This window comes from Neopsephotus bourkii, unplaced genomic scaffold (genome assembly GCF_033783945.1).
Source record: "Neopsephotus bourkii isolate Nb327-2 ecotype Australia unplaced genomic scaffold, CSIRO-AGI_Nbou_v1 NB_838, whole genome shotgun sequence".
Taxonomy (NCBI): Eukaryota; Metazoa; Chordata; class Aves; order Psittaciformes; family Psittacidae; genus Neopsephotus; species Neopsephotus bourkii.
This window is the reverse complement of record NW_026901334.1, coordinates 2,000,483-2,017,674: the sequence shown is the minus strand read 5'-3', so window position 1 is coordinate 2,017,674 and position 17,192 is coordinate 2,000,483. Positions and strand designations below refer to the sequence as shown.

At 46.8% G+C, this 17,192-nt stretch overlaps 1 protein-coding gene across 6 annotated transcripts in view; it reads left to right on the top strand.

Annotated features, from left to right (window-relative positions):
• LOC133213615 (DNA-binding protein RFX2-like) overlaps positions 1 to 17,192 on the top strand; it is a 51,214-nt gene that overhangs the window by 30,718 nt on the left and 3,304 nt on the right. For 4 of the 6 annotated variants that reach the window (XM_061355953.1, XM_061355952.1, XM_061355955.1 and 1 more), the window contains 8 exons: positions 3,810 to 3,884; positions 8,703 to 8,884; positions 11,521 to 11,640; positions 12,492 to 12,607; positions 13,223 to 13,341; positions 13,661 to 13,773; positions 15,838 to 15,986; positions 16,763 to 16,860. In XM_061355953.1, the coding sequence (XP_061211937.1) occupies positions 3,810 to 3,884; positions 8,703 to 8,884; positions 11,521 to 11,640; positions 12,492 to 12,607; positions 13,223 to 13,341; positions 13,661 to 13,773; positions 15,838 to 15,986; positions 16,763 to 16,860 (972 nt within the window). The remainder of the gene's footprint in view (positions 1 to 3,809; positions 3,885 to 8,702; positions 8,885 to 11,520; positions 11,641 to 12,491; positions 12,608 to 13,222; positions 13,342 to 13,660; positions 13,774 to 15,837; positions 15,987 to 16,762; positions 16,861 to 17,192) is intronic. The other 2 variants (XM_061355954.1, XM_061355956.1) reach the window with 1 other exon arrangement.

The following is a 17,192-nucleotide window of genomic DNA, read 5'->3' as shown; positions in this document are numbered from 1 at the left end:
ATAGACACTGGTGTACTACAGATCTTTTGCAAGAGGAGTTTGCAGTGTCTGTCTTAGTGGTGGACAGAGGCTTGGCAAACTCTTGGTGGATCACTGAAATGATGCAGCACGGAGGTAAGGATAAATTCCTGGGGGTTCTGTGTTTCCCCCTTTCTCCGTCCAAGCAAAATGTTTTGGCTTTCCGATTCCAAGGAATTGTCTATATTAACATTTTCTAATAACAGCCAAACGTGGGGCTTGGCTTGCCCAAAATAAAGAAATAGATGTTTTTAATTAAGAAAAGACCTGAATAATCTATTAACACAGTGGATAACTAGCATGAAAGGGGTGTCGAGCCAATCATGCCAAATGCACAGTGATCAAAAAGTCTTTATATGTATATCCTACACCATTGTGTATTCTGTCCATGCCACGTTGCAGAAAATGTATTTTAGGGGTAATCCTGATCAAACAGAAATGTTTTAAAGCTCTCATTTGCTTTAATGGTGCCAGTTAAGGTGCCAGGATGCTGGTGGAAGCACAGCTGTACAGCTGCGTGGGACTCAGGGGATGCAATTAGTAACCCAAACCAGCCTTTCTGCAGCTAGAACCTACCAGGGCTTTTACCTGGGATCTGCCAGGAAGGGCTGGAGCTCATTCCAGGACCACTGCTCACCTTCCCTTCCTGAGTTCTGTGTGTTTCTACACGTGAATTACAAACAGAATCACAAATAGGGGTGGAATTCAGGCTTTAAAATGTGAACAGCACCACCCAGGGAGAGAAGCAGGAGCTGGTTGCTACCGAGCACTCCTGAAAATCTGGTTGGGCTTCCTCCTTCTACTGAGTTTTCATAGAGACTTCATGGGGTTTGAATGTTTGTGCTGTGAAAGGTTGTCTTTGGTGCTGGAGTACCCGTGCTCTGCCTTAGGGAGGAGTAGGGGTAGAGTCCTTAGCTTTGGGTGGAAGAGAAAATGCCAGCTCGGGGTTAGCTGGGGGTTATTTCTTGCATGGGAATTGTGTCTGTGTGTATTTTAACTGGTCAGAGTTAAAAACTAGCACTGGATTTGCTGCTCAAGGGAGATGGAAGGTGCTGATCTTGCCACCAGCATCGGGCTGCACCTTGCAGAGCTGCACAGCACCACGCGTGGCTTTGGGGCTTTTGGGTTTTGGGGGTTGTCTTTTGTATTCATCTTTCATTCCCATGGTGATGGGCACAATGGAAAGAGCCCCAGAGGAATGAATCAGCAGAAATGCCCCATCAACAGCTATAGTTTGGAGCTATGACACCAGGTAAAGCTGCTCAGCAAAACAAAAGCATTCAGGAAGTGACCTTTATGAACACACATCTGAAGTAAGTCCACTCTGCTGCAGGTTGGAATGGTCTTTCTGCAGGAATTATAACACAGAATGGCTTTGGGTCTTGCGGAAGGGCTCAAGACAGTGACATAGGGCATGGAAGCCAATTGGGGATGTGTCTGTGGGAGGCTTTCAGTTCCTCCAGCACAGACCTGAGTCGGAGGGGAATAGAGCAGAGCCATGATAACTGCTTTGAATTTCACATCCTAATGGCAGGAGGGATAGTGGGAGGCTTAAGGAGGGCAATGACTACACCAAATCAGTGGGCAGGAGCAGTAGTTTTCATTGCAATGTCTTGCTTAAACAGACGGTAGGAAAGGCTGGTGTTAAAGAGGATGGGGAGGCTGCAGTCCTGGAAACGTGTACTTTGGGCAGGATTAAGAGCTTTGTGGAGAGAAAGCAAATGTGCTTGGCTTCTGCAGCTGTAGCATGTAGTGTTTGCATGCGGCCTGGGGTGTAGTGCAAAGGGGATGGATATCAAAGTGGGCAGCAATGCGAGGGCTTAGCTACTTGAGAGGCAGCTGCAAGGAATGGGGAAGTGAGAGGGCTTCCATATCTGCTGGAATAATGATGTCCTGCTCCATCCAACAGGCTGAAGCAGCACATGAAACAGTTCCATTCAGGCCTTGCCAACAGAGCACTGTTAATCTTCATTTCAATTAGGCTTTACCATCTTCTAGACCTCCCATAAGTGAGTCCTCCAAGCTCCTCACCTTCGTGCAGGGCTGTTTAAGAGCGTTTAGCATTTCCCCTGTAATATTGCTTCTTGCAGATGCAAAGTGTCCATTCTTATGGGACACTTACTGAAGTGCCAAGAGGACAGGCAGCATCGCTGTGCTTGCATAAGAGGTGTTGCTCAACTGGCACCACGCTGTGAACAGAGGAAGGAAATGGTGTTTCCCTCTAACACTGACTCATTTCCTGAAGGCTGCATCAGCAGTCAGGCCTTGGTTCCTCATGGGACACCAGGGTGTGATGGGCAACCCACTGAAACATAGTCAGGCTTAGACTGACCTTTGTTTAAACTCAATGATAACTACTTGAGAAGTGCCACAATGGTGGCTCTTTTGAATGGAAACCAAAGAAGCTGTGCTGGAAGTGCCTGAGCAGAGGATCACATTCAGAGATGGACGTGGCACAGACTGTGTCTTTGGGTGTCTAATGGGGGTTTGTTTGAATGCTTGGGTGTTCTTCAGAAGTTAAATGTGGTTTGTTCTGTTCTGCCACCTTTCTGGCAGAGCTTGGGTTTGTAAATGGCTGGTTTTAGCTCAACCTTTATCTTCACCATGCTAGGAGTTAGTGCAAAGGGGGTGCAGGACCTGCCTTTTACATGAGGGAGGCCATTGTGGAGATGCTTTGTGCCTACAGAAGAATGCATGTTAAGTGAGGACAGATGCCAGAGATAGCTGCTGACTGCAAGCTGTACTGGCTGATGGGTTCCCTTGTCCTGCCTGCACTAACAGGTCACAGATAACAGGGGTTTGAGAACATTTCCTGGCAGGAGCAGGCAGTCCCTTCTCTGGGGATGGTTTTTATTGGTTTGGGGTTTTTTCTTTCCTTCCTTACCTGCAAAAAGCTTGTGCTCAGCAGCACTGGAGCTCTGGGACCTCAGTCTCATTGCCCGTGATTGATAGAGATTGGGGACACAGTCCCACCAGTAGAAAGGAAAAGACAAGAAGGGTCCAGGAGAGGCTTTGGGCCTAAGGCAACAGCCAAGGCCAGGCTGAGCTTAGAACAGAAGCCAGGCAAAGGGAACAAGGAAACTCAGGGACTCTTCAGGAGCCAGAGTGCCCCACCAGGGCTCTGCTTGGTGAAGCTCTGAGGTAATGGACATGAGCACAGGTAGCACCAGGATGCGCCAGCCGGTCTTCATTGGAAGATGAAATCTCTCTTCTTCCTCCAGAGTCCCTTTGCAGTTCTCTTCAGCAGCAAAAAGAGCTTTAATACATCCCATTCTGTGTGTCAGCACTCCTTGTGCCCCTACCTTAGTTAGTTGCCATTAGTTTTTTGTCAGAATATTAAGAAGTAATAACTGAAGTCATTGCTTCCAGTTCTCCTTGGAAGGGCTGGCTAAAATGCACCTTCTCCGTAGCACATCCCCATTGACCTGCTGCAGCATTATCTGTCTGGTGAGGTTTTGGTCTAGGCATGAAGGGGATAGGAGAAGGAAAACTGCTGCTCTTTTATAAGTGGGCAATAGTGGAAGATCAGCCCCCCTGGTCTGCTGCTTCACCCTCATAGGGGTCCTTGCTGTGATGCTGGTTGCATGCCATACAGGAATGTCTCTGCAGCTTCATCCCATAAAGACTGTGCCTCATCTGTTTGCCTCTTTTTCACAAGCCTGTTGATATAAAGCATTAATCATTCAAGTATTAATAAAGAAATAATAATCTGGCTGTTGCTAACTATCTGATTTCCTTTCTTTTTCTTTTTTTTTCCCTATTTTTTTTTTCCCTGTGCACATTTTCTTTAGCTTGAAATGGCGATTGAAAACCTACAAAAAAATGAAGGGATTACATCACACAAAAGCAGTTTGCTCAACAGCCATGTAAGTTACAATCAGAATTTACAACCTTTTCCCTGCTTTGGTAGGAGCATTATTTGTAGCTCTTTGGTATATTCAGCAGCACGAGCCACTCAAAGCAGCCTGTGATGCAGCTGCGCTGCCCGTACCCAACAACCAAGAACCTGCCCCAAGTGCTGTGATGTTCATGTTTGTTGGTGAGATGCTCTGGATTCTGGTAACTGCCTCTACCCCGTGTTTGTTGATTTCATCTGCCTGGCAATGGAAATTGCTGGCAATTAAATAAGCACATTTGAGGAAGCTCTTTCTTTTCACTGGAATTGAAAGATGGCTGGAAAATCACTTGTAATTCTACAGCAATAACTCAGTGGGGATGAGCACAGATATCCCTTAGATAGCTCCTACCAAAAGCCTACTCTTGTGAATGCCTTTATTGCCTCTTACTGTGCCTCAGAAAGACCATTACTGTTAGTGCCCTGCTAAATCCATTTGCTAGACCTCTCTCTTCTCACTACGCCAACAGCTTCTCTGCTTTGTGTGAAGTTCCCACTACTCTGCTGGTCCTCTGCATCATGGTTTCTGGCTCCCATGCAGTAATGCTTACCAGTGAGCACATGCTTGTGTGAGATTTGAAGGGTCTAATTCAAGTCCTGTTGAAATCATTGGGCTTGCCTTGACTTCATTGTGTTTTGGTTAGGCTCAAGCATGTTCTGCACTGAGAAATCACAGCGTACAAAGTGATGCTGCTTTATTCTAACAGGTTTCTCTTTGCTTTGCATTTGGGGTCATAGCTGTTATCATTCTTAGGGCCTGCAAAAATCCCTGCCCTTTTCACCCCAAAGAAATAAAAGGAACATTAAACTTAATGGGCTGATTCTGTGTCAGCAGATTTGGCCAAGGATAATGCTGCTCTGCAGAGTTCTTGTTCATCCCAGTGCAGAGCAGGATGCAGTGGGTCATGGTGTGCTGTTGAAGGAGGTTTGAAAAGGAGCAGGAAAAGGATAGAGGAAAGAAAGTGAAGATAGAAAAGAGATTTCATCTGACCACAGGCTGTACAGGATGGTGTTGGGGCCTGATCCAGCCTCTGATCAGATCTTCCCCACCTTTGTCTTGAAGGGTAGAATTAAAAAACCTGGTATGTCTCTTCTGAAGTCATGGTTCATAGTTTGGCACAAGGCAAATTCCAAAGCAAACAAACTGCTTCCTGAGCATCCAACTCCCAGCCACAGTGTGTGGAATGGCCCAATGAGCCTGCAGCTCTTTTCACATGTTCCCTTGCATGTGCTGTGCCTGAAGGGTTTCTGCTCTCTGAGGTGGTTCAGTTTCCGTCTCTTTATGTTAAAAAACCAAGACAAAACCCAGGCAGATCATTACCTATCCCAAACACTTGTGTGGCCAACACAAGGTATTGTCAGGATCACACATAAGAACCTGATTTGCCAAAGCTGAAAGCAAAATATGGGCTTGACAAAAGCTACCAGCTGAGGAAGTTGTGAGATGATGCTAACTGCACTGTTAGTTGTGACTGAATTGCTCTTAGTCTTCAGGCTGCAGAGTTTTTCATTCAGTGTTCATAGAATCATAGCATCATAGAATGGTCTGGGTTGGAAAGGACCTTAAAATCATCCAGTTCCAACCCCCTGCCATAGGCAGGGATGCATCACACTAGACCCTGATGAAGAGTCCCTCTCCAGCATCCTCGTAGGCCCCATCCTTGCAGCGTTCTGTCCCTCGTTTTAAATGCCACAGTTTGCACATGTGTACATTGGTGAGATCCTGGTTTATTTTGTGGCTGTCAGCAGATGGCTCGTGCCAGGAATCTGTTTCAAGCACAAGGAAAACGAAAGGTATCTCAGTCAAGAGGAATGTTCTTTTTGCATAATGCTGTTTAACCAAAGTGATTGTGAAATGGAGCCACACTTGATGGCTTAATTTAGCTTCAAAAACTCTCCAAGAAGGTTATTTAAGTGCACTTGAAATACCAAATTTGGAAGCTTAAGCTAATGTGAATACCCCAGTGACACATGCTGGTTCTAATGAAATCGTGTCGATCTATTGCTGTTGCTGAAAGGGCTCTGCTCACAAGTGGGCTCTGGAGTCGCTGGGTCAGAGGATTATTTCTTTGCCAATTACGAGCTTGGAGATGATGCAAAGAAATGTGAGAGAAATGACAGCAATTTCTGTGCTCGAGTGCCTCAAGCTCAGCACAGAGGGAAGCTGTTGGATGCTATCACTGGCCTGAGGTCCTGCAGCTCCTCCATAGCCATAGCCCTCATAGGAGGAAGGGGAAAAGGTGTTTTTTCCTCACTTCCTATAAAAGAAAAGACCCCAAAACACCAAAATAACCCCCCATCAAACTATTGGACTTCTGAATGGTTCTTAAGTAGTGCTGGGGACAAGAGCTTACCCCCAGATAGTATTTAAGTGGAAAAGGAGAATCATAGAATAGTTAGGGTTGGAAAGGACCTTAAGATCATCTAATTCCAACTAGGAAAACTGTTAAAGAGGATAATTGTCCCTTGGCTGGAGGAGGAATGTAATGGCCTCATGAGAGGTGAATCTCCTTGCTTGGGGAATGGCAGGTGATGCTGGAGCTTGTGCTCATGTAAGTGGGTGGCTCAGGAGCAGAGCTGACAGGCACCTGGTCTAGGAAAGAGGCTTCTCTAGAAAATACATAGGTTTTGATGGAACTTTAATTGCAGAACATTGGTGGGAAACCACTTCTCCCCATCACTGAGCTCAGGATGCTCTGCAGCACGCGGGTGGCCCAGGGTCAGAGAATCATAGAATCGCAGTCTGGTTTGGGTTGAAGGGACCTTAAAGCTCCTCCAGCTCCAACCCCTGCCACAAGCAGGGACCCCTTCCACTGGAGCAGCTTGCTCCAAGCCCCTGTGTCCAACCTGGCCTTGAGCACTGCCAGGAATGGGGCAGCCACAGCTTCTCTGGGCACCCTGTGCCAGCGCCTCAGCACCCTCACAGGGAAGAGCTTCTGCCTTATCTCCAACCTGAACTTCCCCTGTTTCAGTCTGAACCCATCACCCCTTGTCCTATCACTGCAGTCCCTGATGAAGAGCCCCTCTCCAGCATCCTTGTAGCCCCCTTCAGACACTGGAAGCTGCTCTGAGGTCTCCACGCAGCTTCTCTTCTCCAGGCTGAACAGCCCCAGTGTTCTCAGCCTGGCTCCATGCAGGAGCTGCTCCAGCCCCTGGGCATCCTCATGGCCTCCTCTGGACTTGCTCCAACAGCTCCATAAATGGTTAAAAAAAAAGGAGAACAGAACCTTCTTAATCATGAATCTTTTACGTACAGGGATGGGCTGAAGTCAGCTCAGATGTGGACCACCTACAACTGAGCTGAACTTTCATGTCACAAACACCAGGGTCCATTTTTGTTAGCACTGGCTGAAAGGATGGGGGAAGCTCAGGGCTAGAGAACAGCTTCTGGGGGCCTTGCAGTGATGTCTCTTGGGACATGGTCATTAGGAACCACAACCCCTTAGGACCGTAGGGTTTGGAGGTCAGAAAGCTCTTTGTCTGTGGAGTAACACACCAAGGAGTGACTTAGGTGATGAGTAAGTGAAGGAAGGTGGGAAGGTGACAAGTAGCTCTCTGCAAAGCAGGACAGAAGGGAAATGGCCAAGAGGCTTTTCTTCTTACAGCTGTGGCAGCCCCTGGTCTGCTCTATGGCCACCAACAGTGGTGGAGCCAGTCTTTTGAACTTGTGATTGCTTTGGATCAAACCCAGGTAATGAATGGAATTGTTTGAACTGCAGTTGGGGATTCAGCTCATTTTCTGTAGCAGAAGTTTAGATTTGGGTACGTGAATGAGAACCACAGAACATACATTCGTAAGTGCTGAAAAGGCTTTTTGGGAGAGCAGTGTTGGATATGAGATACCTAAACTGAAAATAACTCAATGGAGTGAGATGTCTGAAATGTCCCTCACATTTCAGGTGGTATTTTCATAGAACTGTGGATGTAAAACACAAGTGGAGTGATGGATTGGTTTCACTGGGAGAAACTGATAGAAAAGATCCAGATACTGGAGTAGGAGTGGAGACAACTTAAGTACAAACCAATTTATACATCCCTGTGCATGGTTAAATCTTGCTGATTTCTTGATGCAGTTTGTTCTTAACTACATGTGCTTAAACTGCTTGTTGCAAGGAAATGATGTGACCGATGTTTTGGCATCCACAACCCAAGTCTGGTTTGCCACTGATGGGGGAACGTGGCTGTGTCTGGTGAGCCGTGCCTCCTGTGCAGGCCAGGCTGGAGGTCCGCATTCAGATTCATTGCACTCTTTCATCAACAGAAATGTCAGGAGAGGTTCAGACAGTGAATTCTGAAAACTGGATGGACCCCCTCAGGTTTTGGAGCTTGCTTTGGTAACTGTTGATGTTATTGTAAGGGGACACTTGCAGACGCATGCCAGTCTTCACACTGATAAAGACTTTGCAGCATATTTGGTTGCTTTATTCCTCTGAGGCAGTGTTTTAATATCATCATTCATGAAAAACAGGAGGTTTTACAGCTTGATTTTGACTCTGCAGGAATCCATCTGAAGCCAAGGTGGACACTTTGCTGGCAGGTGGACTGGGTTGTGATGCTCTTGCAAAGCCTGTTTGGGTGATGAGCTTTGGGCGGGGGGTCCTTTATTAAAATGCAACTGGCATATAAGTTATACAAATGAACTTAGAGAAATGAAGCGCCCAGCATGAAGCTCTCTTGAAAGGGCAGATGGGCTCTCCTGACATTTAGGCATTGCCACTGTTTGACGAGGCCCGTTCCAGCTCTCTTTAGACTTTCATGTGCTCTTTCTTTATGTTTTCCACACATAAAGCTCCAGTGGTTGTTGGACAACTACGAGACAGCGGAAGGTGTCAGCCTTCCCAGGAGCTCCCTCTACAACCATTACCTGAGGCACTGCCAGGAGCACAAACTGGATCCGGTGAATGCTGCTTCCTTTGGGAAGCTCATCCGCTCTGTGTTCATGGGGCTGAGGACTCGTCGCCTGGGAACCAGGTTGGTGCAAATCCACACTGAGATACAAACCTCAACCCTCCCACAACACCTCTCATGCGTATCGAGGACCTGCCAAGCATCATTGAGCAGGCACAGGTCTTCTGAGAGCTACAGAAACAACCAACCCTGATCCTGTAGGGACAAAAGTTGCTATTGTGAGGCATGGCAGTGATTTCCTGTGAGGCAAAGCTGCTTCCTCACCAGGAATCAGCACTGTGAGAGGCTTGGCAATGCAGTGAATGGCAGACACACTCCAGGTCTCCGGTGACAGTGCCTTCTCCAGCCACACAGTGGAATTTGGTCTAAGTCCCTATCCTAAGGAGCTGAAAGAATGTGTTATTTGAACCTAGGCTGCCTTCTCATTCCATTACTGTCTCAACAAGGTGAAGTAGCTCAGCTGGGATAGGGTTAATTTTCTTCCTAGTAGCTGGTGCAGTGCTGTGTTTTGGCTTTAGCCTGAGAACACTGCTGATAACACAGGGATGGTTTAGAGGGTGCTCAGCAGCACTTAACCCTGATCAAGGGCTTTTCAGTCTCATGCTCTGCCAGTGAGGAGGGGCATGGGAAACTGGGAGGAAGGAGGGACAGGACAGCCGAACTAACCAAAGGGGTATTCCAGTTGTATTGGGCATCACTTAGGTTTACTGTTTAGTTTTCCTTTCCCCTTTTAGTTTTATATTCTCTCCCCCATTATTTCCCTTATCATTAGTAGTAGTAAGAGTATATTTTGCTTTAGTTATTAAACTGTTCTTACCTCAACCCATGGGGTTTGCATTCTTTCCATTCTCCTCCTCCCCATCCCACCTGGGGAAGGGAAGGGGGATGGTGAGTGAGGGGATGCTTGGTGCTGAGTTGCTGGCTGGGTTTAACCCATGACAGTCAGCTGCAGAGCCCCAAATTCTGGGGCTGTGCAATGGTTTCTCCCTTTGGGTCCACCTCTGGATGCAGACAAGCTGTACAGATGGAAATGGATTGTTTCTTGGATACCCAAAGCTGAGCTTGTGACAGAGGTTTTTCTTTTAAAGCATCAAAGATCCATAGCATGTTACAACAACAGCATAGGATAAGAAACCATACTTGCTCTGAATAACATGTGTCCTACCAGGGCGCATCCAAAGAACCTGCATGGCTTGCAGAGCTGAGTGTGCATTTATCCCAGCTTTGAACTTATACAAGGAGCTCATATACTGCAGAAATACAGATTGCTCTGATTGTGCAAGATTTTATAACCAAACTCAGGCTTAGATATTTGGGCTTCTAAAGAACAACAAAACCAGATGTGTCCAGGGCATTCCACAGCTGGAATGTGGAGCAACAGTCATAAGAAGAGTCTGGATTTCTTTAGATTGGTTCAAGTGCAAGAGATCTGAAATCATTTCTGTAGAGGAGAGAAAATCTTTAATCTCATCAAGGATTAAAGGAAAATAACAAGCAAAACCCCACTTAAAACTGCAAATGTGCAGGCTGGGGTGGATACCTTAGCAAATACAGAAAGAGCTGCCCACCATGATTTGCTTATTCATTAATTGAAATGATAAATGCAGCAGTCATTTAATTTGCAGGCAGTTAAAATCACTTGAGACCAGGCCAGGGTGTACTTCGTACCTGAGCACTCAGTGTGTGCAACCCTCTTTGGTACAGTGCCAAAGACCAGACAAGTCAGCAAGGAAGAAAAAGTTAATTCTGTGTCAAATTTCTCTATCTAATTTTCCAGTGGGAAGCATCATTGGATTTAAGGTGCTTCCAGACCATGTCATGGTGACGCAGCAAATGAGTTTGAAGCATCGCCAGTAGGGGCTCTGGAGACTTTCCTGCTGCTCCCCTGCTCCTACTCAGTTCAGCTGTTACTAGGGGCAGATTGGCTAACTCCAAGTTGGACACGCTGTCATCACGTATCCATGGCTGCACAATTGTCCTTCTCCCTCCCAAAAGCAGATGCTTGGGGAGTGCAAAATTCCAGTTTGATGGAAAAACTGGAGCTGACACATCTGTCTGACGTGGTGGAAAGATGCTCTCCCGAGATGCACGGCAGCAGCTTCACTGGCCAGCCCGGGGAGAAGAATTACAGCCTCTTCTGCTTGCAAAAAGCTTTTAGTTTTCACAAAACCTCCCCAAATGAACATCTCCAAGAACAAAGCCACATCAAAGCCTCTTGCTGTTGCTGTCAAAGGGCTGGCAACAGAAAGACGTTTTTCTCATCGTAGTTGGCTGTTCAGGCAGGCTGGTTTTCTCCAAGCCTTGATAAAGATGGAAGTTTGTTTTGATGGAAAAAAGCAAATCCTTAAATCCTAATCAAATAGCAGCATCCCCTGGGGTTTTCTGTCATTCTGTTAAATAACACTTTGTATTGTAACACGTGGCTCTTCTTCTCCGGTTACCACGGGTTACTTGCAAGAAGCCTGTCTGGGTTTTGCATGTGGATGTCACTGAACTTTGTGACTCGTGGTTTTAGATTTTATAGGGGATGATGGCATTCCGTAGTTCCTCAGTTCAGGAACTCTCATGGTGCTTGGCAGCAAAGCAAAGCGTGCTGTAAGAAGCAGGGTGTATTGTCAAAGCAAGCCTAAGAGTAAATAGCAGGGCTGTGATGTCCCTTCCATTAACTTGCTTACACTGAGCAATTCCAACACTTCCAGGGGAAACTCCAAATATCATTATTATGGGATCCGCCTAAAGCCAGAGTCTCCGCTGAACCGTTTGCAGGAGGATACGCAATACATGGCAATGAGACAGCAGCCCATCCACCAGAAGCAAAGGTAGGTGCTGCAGCAGCTTGGAGCTCACAAGCCGTGCCCCTGGCGCTGCCAAGGGTAAGGGTCCTTTCCCAAAGGATGCAGCAGACCACATCCTGGGACTTGGCTTTGCTTGGGAGGAGAGGGAGCCTGTTGGGATAGGTCAAACCCAAGTGTTGCTGAAGTGCCAGAGCTGAGCTGTGGAAGAGGGGGATGCAAGTCCCTGGCTGCACTGAGAAATGAAAGGTCCAGCAGCGATTCTGGGAGATGCTCCGTCCCTGCAAACGTTCAACGCCAGGTTGGGTCTGTGAGCAGCCTGATGTAGGGGAAGATGTCCCTGCCCATCGGAGGGTCTCTGGACTCGGTGGCCTTTAAAGGCCCTTACCCACCCAAACCATTCCATGATTCTATTATCTCCCTATTCTGTTTGTAGCAGCCCCCTGCTACAGAGAATGCCACCATATGTGCCCCTTTTCATGGCATCCCTGTGACCAAACTGTTTTAGGACCTCAGCTTTGGAGTTATTTGTCCCAAATCAGTGTAAGGGATTTGGAGGCTTCTGTTGTGTTTGGGTAGATTTGGGGTTTTGTTTGGTTATTGGGGTTTTTTTGGTGCAAAAGTGCAAGTTAAGTGGTGCTGTGGTTAGTTTTGTGACTGCTTCTCCTTTTCTTCTGGTGTCACCTTGGGCTTACTTCTTAGCCCCTTTAATTCTACCTTTGGAGTGCTTTTCAAAAGGAGGTTCTCATTTCCCCTCCTCTGCTTGAATGTGAGCTCATGTATTACATGATGAAGGCAGAAGTCTTCATGCCTGTGTTGCAAATAACGTGTGTGTTTGCTCCTGCCTGTGTAAATCCCAAACCATGCTCTACATTCAGGTACAGGCCAGCTCAGAAGATGGATGGAACGTCAGAGAGTGGCTCCAACAGTAACTCACACACTACGCCAGAGCAATCGGTTGCCGCTCAAAGTCAGCATCACCAGCAATTCATAGGTGAGGAAACTTCTTAATCTGCCTGGTTTTCCCCAAATTGGATGGAAGGAGTGGAGGTCCTGAAGAGCCTGGCTAAGACAGGCAGCTGCAGGGAGTGACTTCATTTCAAAGGCTGTAATAACCTCTCTGAGAGCAGATGATCCATGTGGACCGTCTCCTTGTAAGATGCGCTCTCTGGCTTTACTGGTCCTGGATCTACGTGTCTCCATCACCTCCAGGAGACAGCAAATCCCAGCCAGCTCTGAAATACAATTGCTCCTGATCCATCTTTTGTGTTCCGTTGTACACTCAAAATACCAAAGAGGCATTTTGCAGGCTTGGGAGAAAATCTAATGGGAAGCATGGTAGAGAGGACAGTGTATTCTTTCTTACATTCCAAAGAGAAAGAAAACATTTCCCTTTCTACACTGAATGAAGGGGCTGTGCTTGTCCTCTTTTTGCCCCCTGTACCAACATGAATCAGGGAGAATACTGAATCATCAGTCTTATTTCTCCTATTTCATCCCAACTGAAACATGAAAGATTATCACCCACAACAGCAGCACCTCATCTGAGTGCTGAGTAACTGAGTGCTCCTCACTCTCACCATCTTTCCCCATCTTTTCTTTTCCCTAGATGTAACGCATGTCTTTCCTGAGTTCCCAGCCCCTGATCTAGGCAGCATCCTCTTACAAGAAGGGGTGACCATGAATGATGTGAAAACTCTGCAGCTTCTTTACAGGCAACATTGCGAGGTGATGATTTGGAATGTTTTAAATGGATTTATTAACCAATGTGGGAAATAATTCATGTGCTCATCTCATATCCTGCTCTTAGGAAAAGCCAGAATATGATAGGGAACGCTTGATTTGCTAGGTAATACAACTTAAATATTGTGCTTTCTGTTCTTTTTTCATTCTGTGACAAGTTTTATGCTGTGTTGATTGCTAAACCCATGCATTTCCTGTTCTTTTCCTTGTAAATTATTTAACCTAAATGGCAGCACATGAAATTTATGCTCGTGACAAGATGCTGGCAGAGCGGCTAATGACTTCTGTTCTTTGTTGTTGTTAGGTGACTTTGGATGTTGTCATGAATCTTCAGTTTCATTACATTGAGAAACTGTGGCAGTCCTTCTGGAGTCCTAAAACACCATCTAGTGATGGCTCTACTGCTCTGCCGTCCAGGTACACGCTTCCACTCATTCAGAATGCTCTCTTTCTTGGGGTGGTATTTATCCATTTAAAAATGCCTGCAGTATTTTCAGCTTCATGAGGTGTTTGGAGTGCTTGGTAGGACTCAAACATACTTGCTTCCCAGCAGAATCATTGCAAAGGCTGTCAGGAGTGTTTCTTACAGCAAGCACACGAAGTTTACACCCCTGAGGAAGGCATCTGCTCTGATCTGTGCCTTAAACCTGCTGTAACAAGGGCTCATCCAAAATGCAGAGATGGATGAGAATGTGAATGGTCACTAAGAGCAGACAGTGAGGATTCTGTGCCATGAGGTATCCATCTGGAGTGACGTCTCAGGCTCTGAGGTTTTAGTGACATTGAGACTGACTCGCTTCGTTGGCTGGCTATCCAGATCTCGATGTGCCTTAAAGTTTAAGTAATGAGCAAATACCCCATAATAATCTCTACAATTGTCCTCAATAGATGTTACCCAATGGATCTACTCCTGCAAAGGATCCCTGTAGCTGTGTTTGATTGTTTCCAAATGTCCTTTACTTCAGGCTGTATCTCCCAGGCACAGTGCAGCACCCAGAGAGCTGTGCTAGGTACAAGCAGGCTCACTGGGATGCTGGAGGCAGCATTTCTGCAGGGCTCTGTCTAAACCAGCCTGTCTCCCTAAGGCTGTGTGCTCTAGTACCTCTCCGTACCACTGCTATAGGTAAATCACTCCCTCCCCCTGCTTCACAGATATACAAATATAAACCCAAAATATTAGCAAAGTGGCAAATTGAAAGCACAATAAAATGCAGATCATGGTTCCACTTAACAGAAAGTTCAGGTACTTGATGGCCAGTTCCTCCATGGGGCTGTTCTAGCTCATGGAGTTCATTTAAAACTGCTCAGGCAGAGGCTTCAAGTACCTTTATAGTATGTCCAAGGTTTGGCTTTCATGCTTTTAATGTAACACATGGGGAAAGTCCCTTCCAAATTCCTGATTCCCAGCATAACATCTGAGCAGCTCTGCTTTGATGCGCTGGCAGTGCATTAAGGCTTTGGTTTTCTCTGCTTGCTGTTTAACCAAGTATCTTATGCATTAATCATGCAAAAAAAGTTTCCATACATCTATAAAGTGAAAATAATGCAACTTGGTTGACCTCATTCAGCAAGAGACAAGACACTCTGTTCTCATCTAACACCAGTTCTTTTTCCCTCTGAAAACATTCAGCATTTGAAGGTGTTAAACACTGAAACCATTTGTAGTAGCTGTCAGTGTTGGCTGAGCTGCTCAAACAACATTTGCTGCCACTGCTACAGCTGAGGAGGTTTAGAGCAGAGGGGAGAGGAAAGCTGTAAAGGTTTTAGAAATGGAGAGGAGAGGCTGCGTGGAGACCTCAGAGCAGCTTCCAGTGTCTGAAGGGGGCTACAGGGATGCTGGAGAGGGGCTCTGCATCAGGGGCTGCAGTGATAGGACAAGGGGTGATGGGTTCAGACTGGAACAGGGGAACTTCAGGTTGGAGATAAGGCAGAAGCTCTTCCCTGTGAGGGTGCTGGGGCGCTGGCACAGGGTGCCCAGAGAAGCTGTGGCTGCCCCATCCCTGGCAGTGCTCAAGGCCAGGTTGGACACAGGGGCTTGGAGCAAGCTGCTCCATGGAAGGGGTCCCTGCCCGTGGCAGGGGTGGGAGCTGGAGGAGCTTTAAGGTCCCTTCCAAACCAAACCAGTCTGGGATTCTAGATTGAAATAGCTGGGTCTGTAGGAAGGAGTCAGCTAAGCCTTTGTGCAATTCCCATGTACACACAGACATAAGCATGTGAAAGGCAATGGAGATAGAAGCAAAGGCAGGCAAGGCGAGCACCAGGAGATGTGGGTTTGAGGGAAAGCTGTGCTCAAAGCCCATTGACAGAGAGGTGCTTGCAGAGTCAGACAAGACTTGTACAAGCAATCAGAGATTTCCTTTTGAGTGAAACATGAATGGCTTCTGCCTTTTCCTCTGCTGAAAATGGGTTAGAACTCAAGAAGATGAACACACTGAGCGCAGACCTGCTGCTAACACTGCCTCCCTCCTCCTCCTCCCACAGTGAGGAACACGAAGCAACCCTCTCAAAAGAGAAGCTAATCAATCTGTGCAAATACGAACCCATCCTCAAGTGGATGAGAAGCTGTGATCACATCTTGTACCAGGCCCTGGTGGAGATCCTCATCCCAGACGTGCTCAGACCAGTGCCCAGTGAGTATCCTGCAGCGGGACCATGGGATGTTGTGTCTGACAAAGAGCCATCAGCTTGGCTACCACTTGTCACAAAGTGACATTATAAAAGCATTATAAAAGCAGATTTAGAGGGGTTTGTTTTGAGTGCAAGCTGAAATATTACGGCAACAGCAATATTCACCCTGCAACATCGCTCTGTGTCAATGGTACTTTGTGGCCCCTGGAAATCCCCATGCCTTTTAAAACTTGGTTTATGGTGTATCCCATCTCCTGAGTTTGGCTAGGAGTCAAGGTACAAGCATAGCCTCATTGGACAAGAGCTAATCTTTGTGAGATGCTTCCTCTGAGATAGTATATTTGGGTAGGACAATCCTGTCCCTTGCTGCACCTCCTGGGACTTTGAGGTCAACTTCCATATGGGAGATCAGTGATGGGCTGGGCAGTACTGGAAAGCCACATCCCTTTGAGCTGCTGTTGCCAGTCTGTGTGCTGGGGCACATGGGTGTCTGTAAAGAGCAGATTTCAACATCTGCAGAATGCTCAAAACTATCAATGAGAAAAGAATGAGATTGAGTAAGAAAAAAGAGTAAGAACAAGAAGTAAAGTTGGAGTAACAACATTAGAGAATAAGAAAACTTTGAGTGCATCTCAGGACTCAGCTGATTTCCTTGATGCTAATGGAGATCACAGCTAACCAGACTAGAGGCTGTGCTTTCCACGGCAGTCCTAAGCTAGGAAGTGGTGTCCAGAGATGATAGGGAACATCCTCTCTAACTGTGCAGTCTTCTTTGCAGGCACACTCACCCAGGCCATCCGTAATTTTGCCAAGAGTTTGGAAGGGTGGCTCGTGAATGCCATGAGTGATTTTCCCCCCGAGATTGTCCAGACCAAGGTAAGCAGAAGGAGCATGATACAGGTCAGAGACAGGAACTGAGTGTCTGTGTGTTGCAGTTTTCCAGTGACTGGAAATCGCTGCTTGGGTTTGGCCACGTGCGCTCCAGATTAACACGGTGGAATGGATGGTTAAGAACCCAAATAATTATGCCTCATCCCTGGCAGTGTTCAGGGCCAGGTTGGACAGGGCTTGGAGCAAGCTGCTCCAGTGGAAGGTGTCCCTGCCCATGGCAGGGGTTGGAACTGGGTGAGCTTTAAGGTCCCTTCCAACCCAAACCATTCTATGACCCATAGGGAAATTCCTTTGTACCAGCAGGTGATGATGCTCTG